This window comes from Heteronotia binoei, chromosome 19, assembly GCF_032191835.1.
Source record: "Heteronotia binoei isolate CCM8104 ecotype False Entrance Well chromosome 19, APGP_CSIRO_Hbin_v1, whole genome shotgun sequence".
NCBI classification, from domain to species: domain Eukaryota; kingdom Metazoa; phylum Chordata; class Lepidosauria; order Squamata; family Gekkonidae; genus Heteronotia; species Heteronotia binoei.
In genome coordinates, this window is record NC_083241.1 from 27,357,027 (window position 1) to 27,374,861 (window position 17,835).

A 17,835-nucleotide genomic window follows, 5' to 3' on the forward strand; every position below is an offset into this window, starting at 1 on the left:
TGGGATATGTCAGTTCAAATCCCCAGTCTGCTAAGGAAGCCTGCTGGGTGACTGGAGGCCACTCACTCAGCCTGAACTTCCTCACAGGGTTGTTGTTGTGAGAACAAACTGGAGGAGGAAAGATTTAAGCCTCACTGGGACCCCATTTTGGGAGAAAAGTGTGTGTAAACATCTAAATAAACAGCTAATTTGGTGTGGTGGTTAAGCGCGGGGACTCTTATTGGGAGAACCGGGTTTGATTCCCCACTCCTCCACTCACAGCTGCTGGAATTACCTTGAGTCAGCCATAGCTCTTGCAGAGGTTGTCCTTGAAAGGGCAACTCCTGGGAGAGCTCTCTCAGCCCCACCCACCTCACAGGGTGTCTGTTGTGGGGGGGGGAGGGGAAGCTAAAGGAGATTGTGACTGCTCTGAGACTCTGAGATTCAGAGTATAGGGTGGGATATAAATCCAATATCATCATCATCTTCTTCTTCTTCTTCTCATCCAAATAAATAAATAAGAAAATGCTGAGCTAACTGCCATCATTTGGGAAACACCGACTTAAGTGCCATCGCTTGGAAACACTGACCTGCCATCATTTGGGTAACACTGACACTTGCCATCACTTGTGAAACACTGACTTAAATACACAACAGTTGGGAAACACTGACCTAGCTGCTGTCATTTGGGAAACGCTGACTTAAACACAATATAACATTATGAAAACTCAGGGCTTTTTTTGAGCAGGAACGCAGTTCTGACAGACGTGGTGTCAGGGGGTGCGGGCTAATATACAATGTGTTCCTCCTGGGCTTCTTATGAAACCCCTGGGCCTTGTCACCATACCAGGCTTAACTATCCATCTACTCACGACCATTTGCCACCTTGAACATTAACGTTTTGTTACAACAACTCTTAGCCACTCAGCTTTGAACTGAAAGCCTGTTTCTTTTTAGAAGGCTGACCCTCATCTCCCCTCGAACCAGTCATGGTGATCAAATTATTTATGTAGCATATAGGTTTAGGCCACAAGGTATAACCCGATGTACAAAGCCAACCGTTAATAGCTAAAAGCTGATTCTCCCTCCAGAAAAAGCCTATGTTTAAGAAACAAAAGATAACTCATCCTTTTACCATACCGTGCATTAGCAGATAGGCCAGTAATTTGTTACTGAGGACCAGGGCTTTCTTTGTAGCAGGAACTCCTTTGCATATTAGGCCACACACACACACTCACCCCCGATGTAGCCAATCCACCAATCACGTACAGGGCTCATTTTGCAGGGCCTACTGTAAGCTCCAGGAAGATTGGCTACATCAGGGGTGTGTGGCCTAATATGCAAAAGAGTTCCTGCTACAAAAAAAGACCTGTTGAGGACTAGTAACTTTTACAGTTTTCGCCATAAAGGTGGTGCAAACTTGAGCCGCTGGTTGGATCTCCCACTTGACATCCATCAGTGGTCCCCAAACCCCCCTACGGCCATGGCTTATTTCCTCCGGAAGGTTGTGGCGGTTGCTCTTTGTGCAGATATCAGCGCTTACATGGAACAAATTGTAACGACCCCAAATAAGGGCACGTTTGGCCATGCTTTCACGTAGAAGCCAAACTAACTTTTGAAAGAAGGCCACCGGCTGACCTTATTCACTAAGGCCGTTTAAAAAAAAGTGCCATGTTTTAAAATCCAACCACGCAATGATTAGGTCAAACATACATGCCTGAGTAAAGTCCTAGCAATTTCCTCAGTGTTGTGACTTGCAGTGCTGTGGCGTGTGATGTTGTGGCTTGGACCAGGATGTTCGGCACACTCCAGAATAACACACACACCCTCCTTGGGGTGGGGGTGGGGCTGAAGCTGCACATTTGAATAAACTACTGAAAGGTTATAATGAGAAGCTAGGCTGGACCCACACATAACTCAAGAGCGTGTCTCCCCACCCACCCACCCCCAGCCCCCCAGCATCTGTAGCGCACAGGGCTTCCTCCAAAATCACACTAATGTGGCCAAAAGGTTCCCAAAGGCAGACCGTTTATTGAATAGGCATTCAATAGTAGAAGAGAGAAATCCATACGGGAAAGCCATTGATTGATTAGCTGCAATGGCTAAATTGAACCTGAATATTCAAAGGTAGTATACCTTAAAACAGCAGTTGCTTGGAAGGCAACTGCACAGGAAGGCCACTGCATTCTTCGCTGCATGACTAAGAGAAAGCCTGGGAGTCATGTCAGAAGGAGGAGATGATTATGATAATGATGATATTGGATTTATATCCCGCCCTCCACTCCGAATCTCAGAGTCTCAGAGCAGCTCACAATCTCCTTTATCTCCTTCCCCCACGACAGACACCCTGGTGAGGTGGATGGGGCTGAGAGGGCTCTCCCAGCAGCTGCCCTTTCAAGGACAACCTCTGCCAGAGCTCTGGCTGACTCAAGACCATTCCAGCAGGTGCAAATGGAGGAGTGGGGAATCAAACCCAGTTCTCCCAGGTAAGAGTCTGTGCACTTAACCACTACACCAAACTTCCCTCCCCCACTTTTTTCCGGTTTTCTTGGTTTCATTACACAGGGCTCCCTAGTGGTGCTAGTGAACACACACCCTTGCACAGCATTCCCTAGGATGCACATGCTTGCAAAATTTTGATTGCTTCAGTCGTCAAGAAGATGTCAAGAAGTGTGCATAATTACAAATTGAAGAACTGTGAGCATATTTTGGGGGGGGGAGAGGGGTTCATACGTTTCTGGGTACAACTCTCTCACCGCATGTTAACTAAGCCTTGCAAGGGAACGTCAGTTCCATCTTATAACTTACAAAGCTGCCTTCTGAGTTGAACCCCTGGTTTATTATGGTTAGTGTTGCCCACTCTGGCTGGCAGCAGCTCTCCAGGTTCTCAGGGAGAGGAGACGCCTTTCATGTCATCGTGAGGAGGAGGAGGAGGAGGAGGAGTTGGATTTATACCCCACCCTTCACTCGGAGTCTTGGAGCAGCTTACAGTCCCCTTCCCTTCCTCTTCCCACAACAGACACCCTGTGAGGTAGGTCACTGGGGCTGACAGAGCTCTGAGACAACTGCTCTGGAGAGAACAGCTCTGAGAGAGCTTGTGACGAACCCAAGATCACCCAGCAGCTGCAAGTGGAGAAGTGGGGAATTCAACCCGGTTCTCCAAATTAGAGTCTTGTCACTCTTAACCACTACACCACACTGGAGATCCCAGGGGCTGAATCTCTCTTCTGCTCATTTACGAAACGCGTTTAGTTCATACATGTCGAGCCCACCTTCCCTCCCTCCCAGAAGCTCAGGCCAGCAGACATGTTCCTCTGCCTCCATTTTGTTCACACCACAGCCCCTCTCAGCCTAGCCCAAGGTCTTCCAGCAAGCTTCCCGGAATAGCGGAGGCGGAGGGATTCGAACCCTGATCTCCTGCAGGGCACACTACATCACTCTGCCCACTCTGCCACACTGGGCAACCTTTTCTGCTCTTCTCCTTCGGCTGGCTTTGAGAAGAGAACAAAGATCGAGTGAGTGATATTCACTGACATAACAAAAAGCAAACAGATCGCTGTGATGAGCATTGCATCAGGGCTGTGCCCCCACTTTACATTCCAGCCTGCGCTTTTTGCCTAACTAACAATGGGCAACTTATTGCAAATTTGGGCCTTCCTTTTTCCACAGGCAGAACATTCACAGCCGCCAAGACCGTCATTGTCGGGACGCCGGGTGAACTCCGGATCCCTTGCGCCTTTTGATCTGCCCGCCTTTGCACACAATGGCAGTGTGATTGCTCACTCTTAGGAGCGCCTCCTCATCAGGGTATTTTGTCAATGGCAATGGCTGTGAGATTGTGTTAAAAGAAAGCATAAAAAGGTGGGCGGGATTTGCCTGGCTGTGTGGTGTTGGCAAAAGAATCGGGGAGGGCGGGGAACAGTGCCTGACTTTGCTTCCCCCACCAATTATCTCCACACCAAGAACAGTTTTGCCTGCTAAAAAGTCTGTACATAGGAACATAAGAGAAGCCATGTTGGATCAGGCCAGTGGCCCATCCAGTCCAACACTCTGTGTCACATAAGAACATAAGAGAAGCCATGTTGGATCAGGCCAGTGGCCCATCCAGTCCAACACTCTGTGTCATACAGTGGCCAAACCCCACGTGCCATCAGGAGGGCCACGAGTGGGGCCAAGACTAGAAGCCTGTTGTCCCCTGTTGCTCCGCCCCCCCGCAAGCACCAAGAATACAGAGCATCACTGTCCCAGACAGAGAGTTCCATCAATACCCTGTGGCTAATAGCCACTGATGGACCTGTGCTCCATATGCTTATCCAATCCCCTCTTGAAGCTGTCTATGCTTGTAGCTGCCGCCACCTCCTGTGGCAGTGAATTCCATGTGTTAATCACCCTTTGGGTGAAGAACTACTTCCTTTTATCAGTTCTAACCCAACTGCTCAGCAATTTCATTGAATGCCCACGAGTTCTTATATTGTGAGAGAGGGAGAAAAGTACTTCTTTCTCTACTTTCTCCATCCCATGCATAATCTTGCAAACCTCTATCATGTCACCCCACAGTCAACGTTTCTCCAAGCTAAAGAGCTCCAAGCGCTTTAACCTTTCTTCATAGAGATAGTGTTCCAGCCCTTTAATCATTCTAGTTGTCCTTTTCTGCACTTTTTCCAATATAATATCTTTTCTGAGGTGTGGTGACCAGAACTGAACACAGTTCTCCAAATGAGACCACACCATCGATTTATACAGGGGCATTATGATTCTGGTTTGAATACTGCACTATGTACTCTGTATTAGGCTGCTATTGAAGGCATAGGAGAAGAGCCCGCTGTAAAGGAAGAAAGTTAAGATGTGTCTTAGTGCTCATCTCAATCCTGCACTCAGAACGCTTTTCAGGCTGCCGCTATTGAATTCAAGCAGTTTTACAGCCCTTGCAGAGCCATGAGTTAGCAATGTGCACGCAGCTTTCAGGCAGCAGCTGACGCTGCATTTTTCACCTCAAGGGACACAGGAGGAGCTAGACCAGAGGTCCTCAGTCTTTTGGGACCTGTGGCACCTTGAGAATTCTGACATAGGACAGTGGTTGCAACAACAAAATGGCTGCCACGGGAGGCAGAGCCAACGATAGAATCACAGAATAATGGAAAGGACCTCCTGGGTCATCTAGTTCAACCCCTTGCACAACGCAGGAAATTCACAAATACTTCCTCCTAAATTCACAGGATCTGCATTGCTGTCAGATGGACATCTAGCCTCTGTTTAAAAACCTCCATGGAAGGAAAGCCCACCACCTCCTGAGGAAGCCTGTTCCACAGAGGAACTGCTCTAACAGTCAGGAAGTTCTTCCTAATGTTGAACCGGAAGATCTTCTGATTTAATTTCAACCCAATGCTTCTGGTCCTACCTTCTGGGGCCACAGACCATAATTCCACACCATCCTCAACATGACAGCCCTTCAAGTACTTGATGGTGATCATATCACCTCTCCGACGCCACAAGGAGCAAGGTGATGTATAATGCTAACAGTAAGTCTTTAACATTTCAGGAAGAAGCTTGACAAGATGCCTATTAATCTGTGCAGCCAATCAGAAGCCCTGCTGGGCAAAAGCCTTACCTGGCCCTGCCCACATTCTAAAAGCAGCTGGAGATGGTGATGTTGGAGAAGTCAGGAATAAAATAATTGTTTTGTGGTCAACTGCACCAATCTAAGTTAGGGGTCCTCAATTTTTTAATCCTACAGGCACTTCTGGATTTCTGCCACAAGGTGGTGGGCACAATCACAAACAAAAGGCCACAGTTGATGGAGCCAAGCACAAGATGTCCAGGACTGAGGTCCTATATAACTCTAATAGTACCCTTTCAACATTTCAGGTAGAACCCCTGCTTAACAGGGAATTTTTTAATCTACATTTAATTTGGTGCTTGGGGAGGGGCACAGTAGGAGGGTTTCTACTGTCCTGACCCCACTGATGGACCTCTTGAGGGCATCTGGGGTTTTTCTTGGCCACTGTGTGACACAGAGTGTTGGACTGGATGGGCCACTGGCCTGATCCAACATGGCTTCTCTTATGTTCTTATGTGCACACCCAATTAGAAGTCTTGCTAGGCAAATGCCCGCCTAGCTCCACCCACTTTCTACAAGCACTTGGGGGGCACCAAGAAAAGTGTTGGCATGCACTGTGGTGTCCACTGGTACAACATTAGGAACTCCTGGTCCAGGGATGGCCAAACTGTGGCTTGGGAGCCACATGTGGCTCTTTCACACATATTGTGTGGCTCTCAAAGCTCCCCTGCCCTATCAGCCGGCTTGGAGAAGGCATTTTTAAATCACTTCTCCAAGCCAAGCCAGCAAGCAGCTTGGAGACTGCATTTAAAGTTGCTTTCTTTCCACTACCTCCTCCCACATCTATTTTCCTTCCTTCCGGCTCTCAAACATCTGATGTTCATTTCTTACGAATCTCAGACATCTGACGTTTATTCTATGTGGTTCTTACGTTGAGTAAGTTTGTCTTGTCTTTTACCCTGGATGTCTCTAGAGAATTCTAGTCAACAAAGTTATTAGTCCAGAAGAGGGGTGTCTCAGATGACGTCTCTATTCCCCACACAACAGATGTTCAACTTCTGCCTTCTTTCTACCTATCCCTGGAACAACATCCCCTTTTGTGTTGCCCCTGTTGTCGCCTCAGCTTGGTTGACAAGAGAAAATGTGGAATTTTTAGCAGCCTGGTGCCCCCAAGTCATGCCAATGCAGAACAGATATCTGAGGTCAGTAAACAGATGTTCCCCTGGCCCTTAACGTTTTGGTGTTCAGACAGCAAGACAAAAACAGCCCTTTTCTCCCAGATGTTTTGTTTGGTGTGGGAGGGCCCTTCTCTCCAGCTGCTTCCCTCCCTGTTCCGATTTGTTCAGGCACTACACTTTCTCCATCATTATGTTTCTTCTGCAGTGCTGCTATAACTGCTGACCGTAACGGCCCACAAGCCTGCATTTTATTCTTCTTCTGCCTTATTGTGTACTGAGGCTGACTCAAAAGCATTGTCCCAGGAAAGCAGGGTAGAGCATGTTTGAAATACACAAATAGGGGCAGTCAAACACATTCCCCAGAGAGCCAGGGTGGTGCAGTGGTTAGAAGGCCAGACTAGGAGATCGGAGTTCAAATCCTCACTCAGTGATGAAACTTGCTGGGCGGCCTTGGGGCAGTCACCCACTCTCGACCTAGCCTACCTCACAGAGTTGTTGTGAGGATAAAACAGAGGAGAGGAGAACAGCATGATTCTCACTTCCTTCTTCCTTAAAACAAAGAGTCAATCCTGGCTCTCCTGTACCTTGTTGGAGTAGGAAGGACTTCAAAAGACCTCACAAGTTATCAACTATGTGTCTGTAGGGAGTATCCACTACTTTCCCAAGAGTGCGTGAGAAAAGAGGCAGTGATCTTGCTGTCTATGCATGAGCCCCTAGCATAGATGCATGAGCCCCTAGCATCTTGAACATGACAGCTCCATCGGTAGGCTTGCCAATCTCCAGGTTGGGCCTGGAAATCTCTCCTTATTATAAATGATCTCCAGGCAATAGAAATCAGTTCCCCTATTGAAAATGGCTGCCTTAGTGGTGGATCCTATGGCATTGTAGCCTGCTGAAATCCCTTCCCTTCCCAAGCCCTGTACTCCCCAGGCTCCACACCCCAAATCTCTACGTATTTCCCCACCCAGAGCTGGTGGGGAGAAAAGCATGGTATAAATGAAGTAAAATAAGCAAAAAGTGGACAGGAAAAGATAAGGAAACCAGCTCGGCTTACTCCTGTCGCGTGGCAATCGCTGAATCTCCTCCTTCGTGAACTGCTGAAGGCTCGAACTATTACTGAAAGTCCTGGGGAATCAGTTTTAAAGTTGGCATCTCTGCAAATCACGGCAGAGCAATAGTCCCTGAGGCTTACCACCGTGCCCAAAGACCTGGCCTGCCAACTACCTCAATGGCGCCCACTCCTGGCACAGCGGCCCTCATTTCTCAATGCGCACAGCAGCTGCTGAAGCCCCCACAACTAACCAAAGCGTCAACTCCATCATCCGTCCCAGGTTCGCAAATCGGAAGCCACCAGGCAGCATCTGGTTTGAATATTCAGCCCTGAGAACGAGGCGTTCCCCCAGAGCTCTGTGCAAGTTATGCAAGCCACAAGAGAGGCCCTTGACCGCCACTTGTTTTGGAGTGAACACCAATTCCTCCCGATGAAAAACTCAAGTCACCCCAGAAGCATGCGAGACAACCCTGCTAATGCAGAGATCTGTGGCCACAAGGGGGCACCCTGCAGCCCCTCCACTGGCTCTGACAGTAAAAGGAGACACATTCCAACCAGAGAATCTAAAAGCCTGGTCAAACTGCTCTGTTTAGAAAATATATATGCTGCCTCCTCAGACACCTGGTTGTGGCGGTGCCAAACAAAAACAACACAATAAAATAGACACAATCAGATAACTGTCTTTTTTGTTTATGCATGATTGGGGAGGGACAGTGGAAGAGCATCTGAAGGTCCCAGGTTCAATCCCCGGCATCTCCAACTAAAAAGAGTCCAGGCAAGTAGGCGTGAAAAACCTCAGCTTGAGACCCTGGAGAGCCGCTGCCAGTCTGAGTAGACAATACTGACTTTGATGGACCGAGGGGGGTCTGATTCAGTAAAAGGCAGCTTCATATCTTCATATGTGAAGGCAAATGATTGTCTGATTTAACTGTAAGGGCTTTAACATTAATAGGGCTTTAAGAACCAGTGTGGTGTAGAGGCTAAGGGGGTTAGACTAATATCTGGGAGACCAGACTTCAAATCCCCACTTGTAGGGTTGCCAGGTCCAATTCAAAAAACATCTGGGACTTTGGGGGTGGAGCCAAGAGACATTGGGGGTGGAGCCAGGAGCAAGGTTGTCACAAGTATAATTGAACTCCAAAGGGAGTTCTGGCCATCACAATTAAATGGACCGCACACCTTTTAATTGGAAATAATGAAGGCTAGGGGCACTTTCTTTGGGGGCTCATAGATTTGGACCCCCTGGTCCAATCTTTTTGAAACTTGGAGAGTATTTTGGGGAGAGGCAATGGATGCTATGCTGAAAATCTGGTGCATCTACTTCAAAAAAAAGGCCCTGCCAGAGCCCCAGATACCCACAGATCAATTCTTCATTATACCCTATGGGAATTAGCCTCCATAAGGAATAATGGAGTGCCCAGCAGGCATTTCCCTCCCCCCTCCTCATTTTTGATGACCCTGAAGCGGGGGGAGGGCCTCCAAACTGGGGATCCCCTGCCCCCACCTGGGGATTGGCAACCCTACCCACTTGTGCCATGGGTGACTTGGGAGGGGGAGGAAGAGGAGGAGAAGAAGGAGATTGGATTTATACCCCATCCTTCACTTGGAGTATCAGAGCAGCTTACAATCTTCTTTCCCTCCCTCTCCTCACAGCAGACACCCAGTGAGGCAGGTGGGGCTGAGAGAGCTCTTTTGAAAACTGCTCTTGAGAAAACAGCTCTGTGAAAACTTGTGACTGACCCAAGGTCACTTCGGCAGCTGCATGTGGAAGAGTGGGGAATCAAACCCTGTTCTCCAGATCAGAGCTCACTGCTCTTAACCACTACACCAAACTGGCTCAATCACACACTCCCTATCTAACCTACCTCATAGGGGTGTTGTGAGGGAAAATTGGAGGAGAAGGATGTAAACCACTTTGGGTTCCACTGGGAAGAAAGGTGGAGTACAAGTAAATTAAATAAATAATACAACTCTCATGGGGTGTAAGTTGAAAGACAAGCAAACATTCCCCATCTTTGTTTCTGGGAATGGTTTCCATCCTCTGCTTTTGACCACTGGTTTGCAGGTTGGGTTACCCTATGTGCACAGGCTGTACAAGTGTTATGTATAGTTTATATGACTCAGGGAGTGGACAAGACAAAAAGAACTTAGCAAATACAGCTTGCTCCAATTAAGGAGACAACCCACCTTCATGGGCGAAAACTTGAGTGAGCAAGAGAAGAGAGCTCAGGTTTAGATGCCAGAAAGCAGACAGGACAGAAGGCAGGTGGTAGAAGCAAATAAATGCTCTGGTAAAATAATCTGAGCACCTTCCTTCCTAGTGACCCTGGTTAGGACTATTCTGAGCTGCTGCGTTTTAGTTTATTGATGTTCATAGAACCACAGAGTTGGGAGGGACCATTGAGGCCATCTAGTCCAAACCCCTGCTCAATGCGGGATCAGCCTAGAGCATCCCTGACCAGTTTTGCCTATAAGCATTGATCAAACGATCCAACACATCTGCTTAGTCCTCTCCAGCATTTGGTGGTGGAAAGTGCCATCAAGTCACAGCTGACTTAATGGCAACCCCAGGTGAGATTTTCAAGGCAAGTGATGTTAAGAGTGGTTTGCCATTACCAGCCTCTGCATTGTGACCTTGGACTTCCTTGGTGGTCTCCCACCCAAATATTAACCACGGCCCGTCCTGCCTCGCTTCCAAGATCAGGCCAGCCTGAGTCATCCAGATTTAGAGAAGCAAAAAGTACCCAGCGTGACAAGCCACTGGGAATCTGCTTTTACCTAAAACCAGGGGTGGAATTCTAGCAGGAGCTCCTTTGCATATTAGGCCACACCCCCTGATGCCACCATTGTTTCGCACAGGGCTTTTTTGTAAAAACCGCCTAGCCGGAACTCATTTGCATATTATGCCATACCTCCTGATGTCACCATTGCTTCACGTGGGGCTTTTTTGCAGATTGATGATGGATATTAATTAAGGCATTAAAGGTGCCATCTTAAGCACAGACACACCACTGAAATCAGTGGACTTCAACAGGTCTAACTTTGCTTAAGTCACAAAGTCAAATTTGCAGACTTTCAGCATTCACAGGTAGGATATGAAAATCCACTCATGAGCATTGAACACTAAATGTTGGTGGGATGGATCTCACTGGGGAGAAGCCAAAAATCCAAGGGATCATTTACATTAGGGATGCCACCTTAAACCAGCTTCTGCTACTGTGTCTTTAGCATTTGATCTGTCATGTGGGTAGCTGTGTTGGTCTAAAGCACCAGAACAAAGTTACGAGTCCAGTGGCACCTCTAAGACCTGCAAAACTTTATTTAGGGTGAGCTTTTGTGTGCCAAGCACACTTCATCAAACAACACAATGGCTAATTCCATTCCATTTTGACGAAGCGTGCTCGGCACACAAAAGCTCACCCCGATTAAAATTTGGTTGGTCTAAAAGGTGCCGCAGGACTCTAACTTTGTTCTATTTGATCTGCCTGACATAAGTGCTAATATTTACCTAGAGGAACCCCCGTGGCGCAGAGTGGTAAAGCTGCAGTACTGCAATCTGAGCTCTCTGCTCACGACCTGAGTTCGATCCTGGTGGAAGCTGGGTTCAAGTAGCCAGCTCAAGGTTGACACAGCCGTCCATCCTTCTGAGGTCGGTCAAATGAGTACCCAACTTGCTGGGGGGGAAGTGTAGATGACAGGGGAAGGCAGTGGCAAACCACCCTGTAAAAAGTCTGCCGTGAAAACGTCATGATGTGACGTTACCCCAGGGTCGGAAATGACAGCTTCCTGCACAGGGGACTATCTTTACCTTTACCTTTTAAAAATATTTACCTCTATCCTATGAGAAACTTCTTCAGTAGGCCTTAAGGGACAGCTGAAGAGCTGGCAATTGTTTTGAACGTCTGCCAGGAGAAGCACCTACCTGTTGCAGCTTTGGAACCAAAGACTGCCTCTCCCAGGGCAATATTTTCAGATTATGAGTATGTACAGCATCAGATTGGATAAGATCCAAAGTTTTTAAAAAGGTAAAGGCAGTCACCTGTGCAAGCACCAGTCGTTTCCGACTCTGGGGTGACGTCGCATCACGAAGTTTTCACAGCAGACTTTTAATAGGGTGGTTTGCCATTGCCTTCCCCAGTCATCTACAAGCTGGATGCTCATTTTACTGACCTCGGAAGGATGGAAGGCTGAGTCAACCTTGAACTGGCTACCTGAACCCAGCTTCTGCCAGGATCAAACTCAGGTCGTGAGCAGAGCTTGGAGTGCAGTACTGCAGCTTTACCACTCTGCACCACGGGGCTCTCTTTGGATAACATTAGTGTGGGGTTTTTCGAGGGATGGACAGAGGAACACTTCTACTGTTAACAGCCAACTTTCTGGCCCCCAAACAGATTGCACGGTGGTGTCTCTAGCTCAATCATAACCCCGGGCCCCAACAAGTGTCCTTCCACGTGCACCTGCCCAGCAGGAGACCAGCAAGACAAGAAGGCAGGGCTCTTGTGCTTTTGGCCATTAATAAGAAAGTATTTGCTTCTCCTCTGTGAGGTACAGAACGAGCTGTACCTGCTGAAAACTTCAACCCAGAGATTGGCTGTCTATTCAAAACCACTGATTATGCGGCAGACACATCATCTTGTAGCTTCTTGTACCTTCTGAGCAGCACACCTGGAACCCTGCAAGGCCTGGGAGGAGAGGGGGAATAACCAGATTGGGTAGGACAAGCTGTCTGTGCTGCTTAACCAATCGGATTCAAGCTGCACTACTTCCAGTCCCCAAGTGGGGTAAAGGTTAAAAAAAAAGGTAGTCCCCTGTGCAAGCACCAGTCGTTTTCGACTCTGGGGTGATGTTGCTTTCACAACATTTTCACGGCAGACTTTTTACGGGGTGGTTTGCCATTGCCTTCCCCAATCATCTACACTTTCCCCCCAGCAAGCTGGGGACTCATTTTACCCACCTCGGAAGAATGGAAGGCTGAGTCAACTTGGAGCCGGCTACCTGAACCAGCTTCCGTGGGGATCAAACTCAGGTCGTGAGCAGAGGGCTCCAACTGCAGCTTTACCACTCTGTGCCACGGGGCTCTTCCCCAAGGGGGGGGGGGGTGGACAGGCAATTCCAGATATGGGGCTTCAATAGGGCTTCTAGCCAGGACATAGCAGGTAGCAGTTCAACAGGGCCAGCACTCTCCAGCAAGGAAAAAGGTGGGCACGAGTGTTCCCTCTAAGCTGAGTTAGCGTGAACTAGCTCAGATTTTTAGCCTCCGGCTCACACATTTTTATCTTAGCTCAGGAAGGATGACCCCAGAGCACACTAATTTATGTAGTAGCTCTCAACTTTAATGCCAGTAGCTCACAAAGTAGAATTTTTGTTCAGAAGACTCTGCAGCTTAGCACCTGCTTGTTCCCACTCATACGGTTACCAACTCTGGATTGGAAAATTCCTGGAGGTTTGAGGATGGAGCCTGAAGAAAGCAGGGTTTGGGGGAGGGGGGAGCATGTCTCACTGGGGCCTAATGCCTCCCTCCAAAGCAACCATTTTCTCCAGGTAGATAGGTCCAGGTGGGCAACCATGTTGGTCTGAAGCATTAGAACAAAGTAGGAGTCCAGTAGCACCTTTAAGACCAACAAAGTTTTATTCAGAATGTAAGCTTTCGTATGCATGCACTCTTAAGATGAGGGAATGGGGCTCCCTTGTCTAAAGAAGTGTGCATGCATACAAAAGCTTACATTCTGAATAAAACTCTGTCTTAAAGGTGCTACTGGACTCCTACTTGGTTCATTTTCTCTAGGGTAAGTGATCTCTGTAATCTGAAGACCAGTTGTAGTTCCGGGAGATCCCCAAGCCCCAGCCCAGGGCTCTCTATGCCATTCCGCCAGCTTTGGTGATATGATCACCATCTTCAAGTACTTGAAGGTTTGTCATCTAGAGGGTGGTGTGGAATTGTTTTCTGTGGCCACAGAAGGCAGAACCAGAACCAGTGAGTTGAAATTAAATCAAAAGAGGCTCAACATTAGGAAGAACTTCCTGACCGTTAGAGGGGTTCCTCAGTGGAACAGGCTTCCTTGGGGGATGGTGGGCTCTCCTTCCTTGGAGGTTTTTAAACAGAGGCTAGATGGCCATTTGACAGCAATGAAGATCCTGTGAATTTAGGGGGAGGTATTTGTGAGTTTCCTGCATTGTGCAGGGGGTTGAACTAGATGACCCTAGAGGTCCCTTCCAACTCTATGATTCTATGATTCCATCCCAATTTTGCTACCAACAGGCAAAGCCCACCAGAATAGCCCTGCCCAAGAATCCTGGCAAAGCCACCATCCCTGGTTTTTCCTGTCTCAGGGCTGCGACCTGGCCCCGCTCTTGTGCTTTCCACGGCTCCTGCCCACAGGGCGGAAGTCCACCTCGCCCAGGGTTGTCAAACTCCAGGTGGAGCCTGGAGATATCCTGCTTTTCCCTACAGGGCCGGCCCTCGACTGTCTGGCACCCTAGGCAAGGCTAACTTCTGGTGTCCCCCTGCACTGGCAACGTCACCAAGTCACACTGGGGGTGCCCAATTTGGTACCCGCCTAGTTTGCCTAGCGGTAGAGCTGGCCCTGTTTCCAACTGATCTCCCGCTGGCAGAGATCAGCTCCCCTGGAGAAAATGGCTGCTTGGAAGGGTGACCTGTCTGCCATGGCACGGTACCCTGCAGAGACACCCTCCTCTCTCCAAACCCCACCCCCGAAGCCTCCAAGTATTTCCCAACCCTACCTGGCCTTCCCACCCCCGCCGGGCCCCGGGGGTTTGGCTCTGCCAGGGAAGGCGGCGGCGGCGGCGGCGACCCGAACCTTGGGAGAGGGCAGCCAGCCCAGAGTGCCCCCTACCGGCACCACGGAGTAGCTCATCAGCAGGAAGGCGTCGTCGTTCTCCGCCCCGCGCAGCTTGCCACAGCCGCGGCCCCGCTGGCTCCGCTTCCTCCTGCCCGCCGTAGCCGTGGGGTCGCTGCCCGACGGGGCGGTGGGCTGCTCGGCCCGGTGCCGCAACAGCGCGCTGGCCAAGGCCGGCTCCGAAGGCGGTGGCGGCTCCGAGGGCGGTCGAAGCGCCGCGTCCTGCTGCAGTTGGCGCACGGCCGCGCTCAGCTCCCGCCACTGGCCCAGCAGGAAGACGGTGCCGGCCGCGCTCAGCGCCGCCAGCAGCCCCGCCGCCGCCACGAGGCAGCGCAGCGCCCGGACGCCGCCCTCTGCCGCCGCCGCCTGGGCCCGCATCGTGCGCACTCCTGCCCGCCTGCCCAGCGACGTCTGGCCCGAGGCGCGCCCTGGGCGCTGCGCTGCGCCCCGGGGAGGGTCTTAGGCCCCGTGGGCGGCTGGCCCGGCCGGAATGAACGGGAGAGGCGGGCGCCTGGCCCCGGGAGGGAGAGGCCGGACGGCCAAGGAGTCAGCACGCGGCGAGCCCCCCCGACCGGGAAGAGCGGGCGTGAGAAGGCCGGGGGAGCCAGCGGGCAGCCGCTTGGCTCAACTACTTGCAAGGCGCTTCGCCCACCTGCCTCGGGGGCTCAACTCTTAGCGTTCCCTTTAAGCTGATGAACAAAGCAGGAGTCAAGTGGCACCTTTAAGGCCAACCAAGTTTTATTTAGAACGTAATCTTTCGTGTGCTCTCTAAGCACACTTCATCAGACGAGGGGATCAGGTATTGCGGCTGGAATACATGCAGTCTGTTGATTTAAGAGGGCAAACTAACTGATCACATGGCCACAGAAAACTGTGGCTTGGCCGTTTGGTCTGTGTGAGAGAAGAGGGAATGCCTCCTGAGGTGGCAACTGGTGCTGGTGGTTCACTTTAAATTCAAGAATTGACAAAATCAGCACTTCCACCAATGAGCCAATTGCTGCAGGGGAAGGGGTCATGACCTATGTTCCCTCTACCTTGCAGAGTCTTGTGAGCAAAAATTCTACCTTGTGAGCTCCTGGTGTTAAAGTTGGGAGCTCCTACATAAATTATTGTGCTCTGGGGTCATCCTTCCTGAGCTATGACAAAAATATCTGTGAGCTAGCTCACGCTAACTCAGCTTAGAGGGAACACTGGTTGGGACATTCCAGGAGAATTGGGGAGGACAGAGCTTGGAGAGGCCGCTCAGCTGGGCACAGTGTGGTAGAGTCCAGCCTCCAAAGCAGCCCTTTGGTCCAGGGAAGTGATCTCTTTAGTCTTCAGATCGGTTGTAATTCTGGGTGATCTCCAGGCACCCCCCTGGAGGTTGGCAACCTTATTTAAATGTACCTGCCCATGCCAGGGTTCTCCCATCTAAACTAGGGATGCCAGCCTCCAGGTGGGGTCTGGAGATCTGGGGTCACAATGTCCGTCTGATCAAGGGTGCTTTGACTTTCAAAAGCTGATGCCCTGAACATCTCGTGAGGTCTCTAAAGGTGCTGCTGGGCTTGAATCAAGCTGCTCTCTGCAGACCAACACAACTCCTCCACATGCTACAGAGCAGAGGAGGCCAAACTGTGGCTCTTTCACACATATTGTGTGGCTCTCAAAGCCCCCACCGCCCTGTCGGCTGGCTTGGAGAAGGCGTTTGCCTCTTTAAATCACTTCACCAAGCCAGCCAGTGGCTTGGAAATTCATTTGAAGTTAAAGTTGCTTTCTTTCCACCTCTTCCTCCCCCATCTATTTGCCTCCCTCCCTTCCTTGTCTTGTGGCTCTTAAACATCTGACATTTATTCTGTGTGGCTCTTACCTTAAGCAAGTTTGGCTACAGAGCTTGGTTCTCTTGACTACTTCAGAAGGTGGACTTATATCAGCTGTGAGCCCTCCCCTCCCCAAAACCTGCTGTCCCCAGGCTCCACCCCCCCCTCCAAATCTCCCTTCAGGAAGTTCCCAAGCCAAAGTTGACAGCCCTTGTCTAAACCCACTGTAGATAGAACAGCATTGTAGAACGCTTACCCACACACACAAGCCAGCAGAAAAGAGTCAAACTGCTTATCTTTACTCAGAAGTGAGTTGCATGTCGCTCAGTGGGGCTTACTCTTAGGTAAGGCTTGCAGTGGGAGCCTGGAATCTGCAGGTGGATTGTCAAGAACAAAAACCTGGCTTTGATAGTCCCTATTGGAGGTGGGCGTCATTTTAACCCTTTCGGTTCAGAAACCCCAAATACCACCTTTTCGGGTATATACTGTATTTTTCGCCAGCCCCAGCCAGTGGTGCCTGAGGAGGACTTGCAAGTGATGTTCTGTTCTCTCTCTCTCGGCTTGGCTTCGCGAACGAAGATTTAAGAAAGGTGCAATAGTCCACGTTTGCTGCAGGCTCGCTGGTGGCTGACAAGACCAATGTGGGACAGGCAGGTCCGGCCACAGCGGCTGCAGGGAAAAGTCTGATTTAGCGTTGGTCCTGTAGCAGTGCGATTCTTCCTCAATCTCCTTTTGTCCTCAAGACCAGCTATGCGTGTATTCTCAAAGGAAGAGACAGCCTGGTGGATGGTGTGCCTCCATGCTTTGCGATCTGAGGCTAGGTCAGACCACTGGTGATGGTTGATGTGACAGGTGCTAAGGGATTTCTTCAGGGAGTCCTTGTACCTCTTCTTTGGTGCCCCTCTATTTCGATGGCCGGTGGAGAGTTCGCCATACAGGGCAATCTTGGGAAGGCGGTGGTTTTCCATCCTAGAAATATGCCCTGCCCAGCGCAGCTGCGTCTTCAACAGCAGTGCCTCGATGCTGGTAACCTCTGCCCACTTGAGGACTTCAGTGTTGGTCACAAAGTCACTCCAGTGGATGTTGAGGATGGTGCGAAGGCAGCGCTGATGAAAGCGCTCAAGGAGTCGCAGGTGATGACGGTATAAAACCCACGATTCGGAGCCATAGATGAGGGTTGTCATCACAACCGCTTTGTAAACATTGATCTTTGTGCCTTTTTTCAGATGCTTGTTGCTCCACACTCTTTTGTGCAGTCGGCCTGTTGTCAATCTCCTTGTCGATCTTGGCATCTGAGGAGATGATGTTCTGTAATAATAATAATAATAATAACAACATTTACATCCCGCCCTCCCTGCCGAAGCAGGCTCAGGGCGGCTAACAACATCTCAATCTGTACAATAAATTATACAACAGG

At 49.8% G+C, this 17,835-nt stretch overlaps 1 protein-coding gene across 1 annotated transcript in view; it reads right to left on the reverse strand.

The window, feature by feature from the left end:
• GLDN (gliomedin) overlaps positions 1-15,000 on the reverse strand; it is a 45,648-nt gene extending 30,648 nt beyond the window's left edge. The window contains exon 1 of the mRNA XM_060259971.1: positions 14,584-15,000. Within this exon, the coding sequence (XP_060115954.1) occupies positions 14,584-15,000 (417 nt within the window). The remainder of the gene's footprint in view (positions 1-14,583) is intronic.
• Between the last annotated feature and the right edge of the window lie 2,835 nt (positions 15,001-17,835).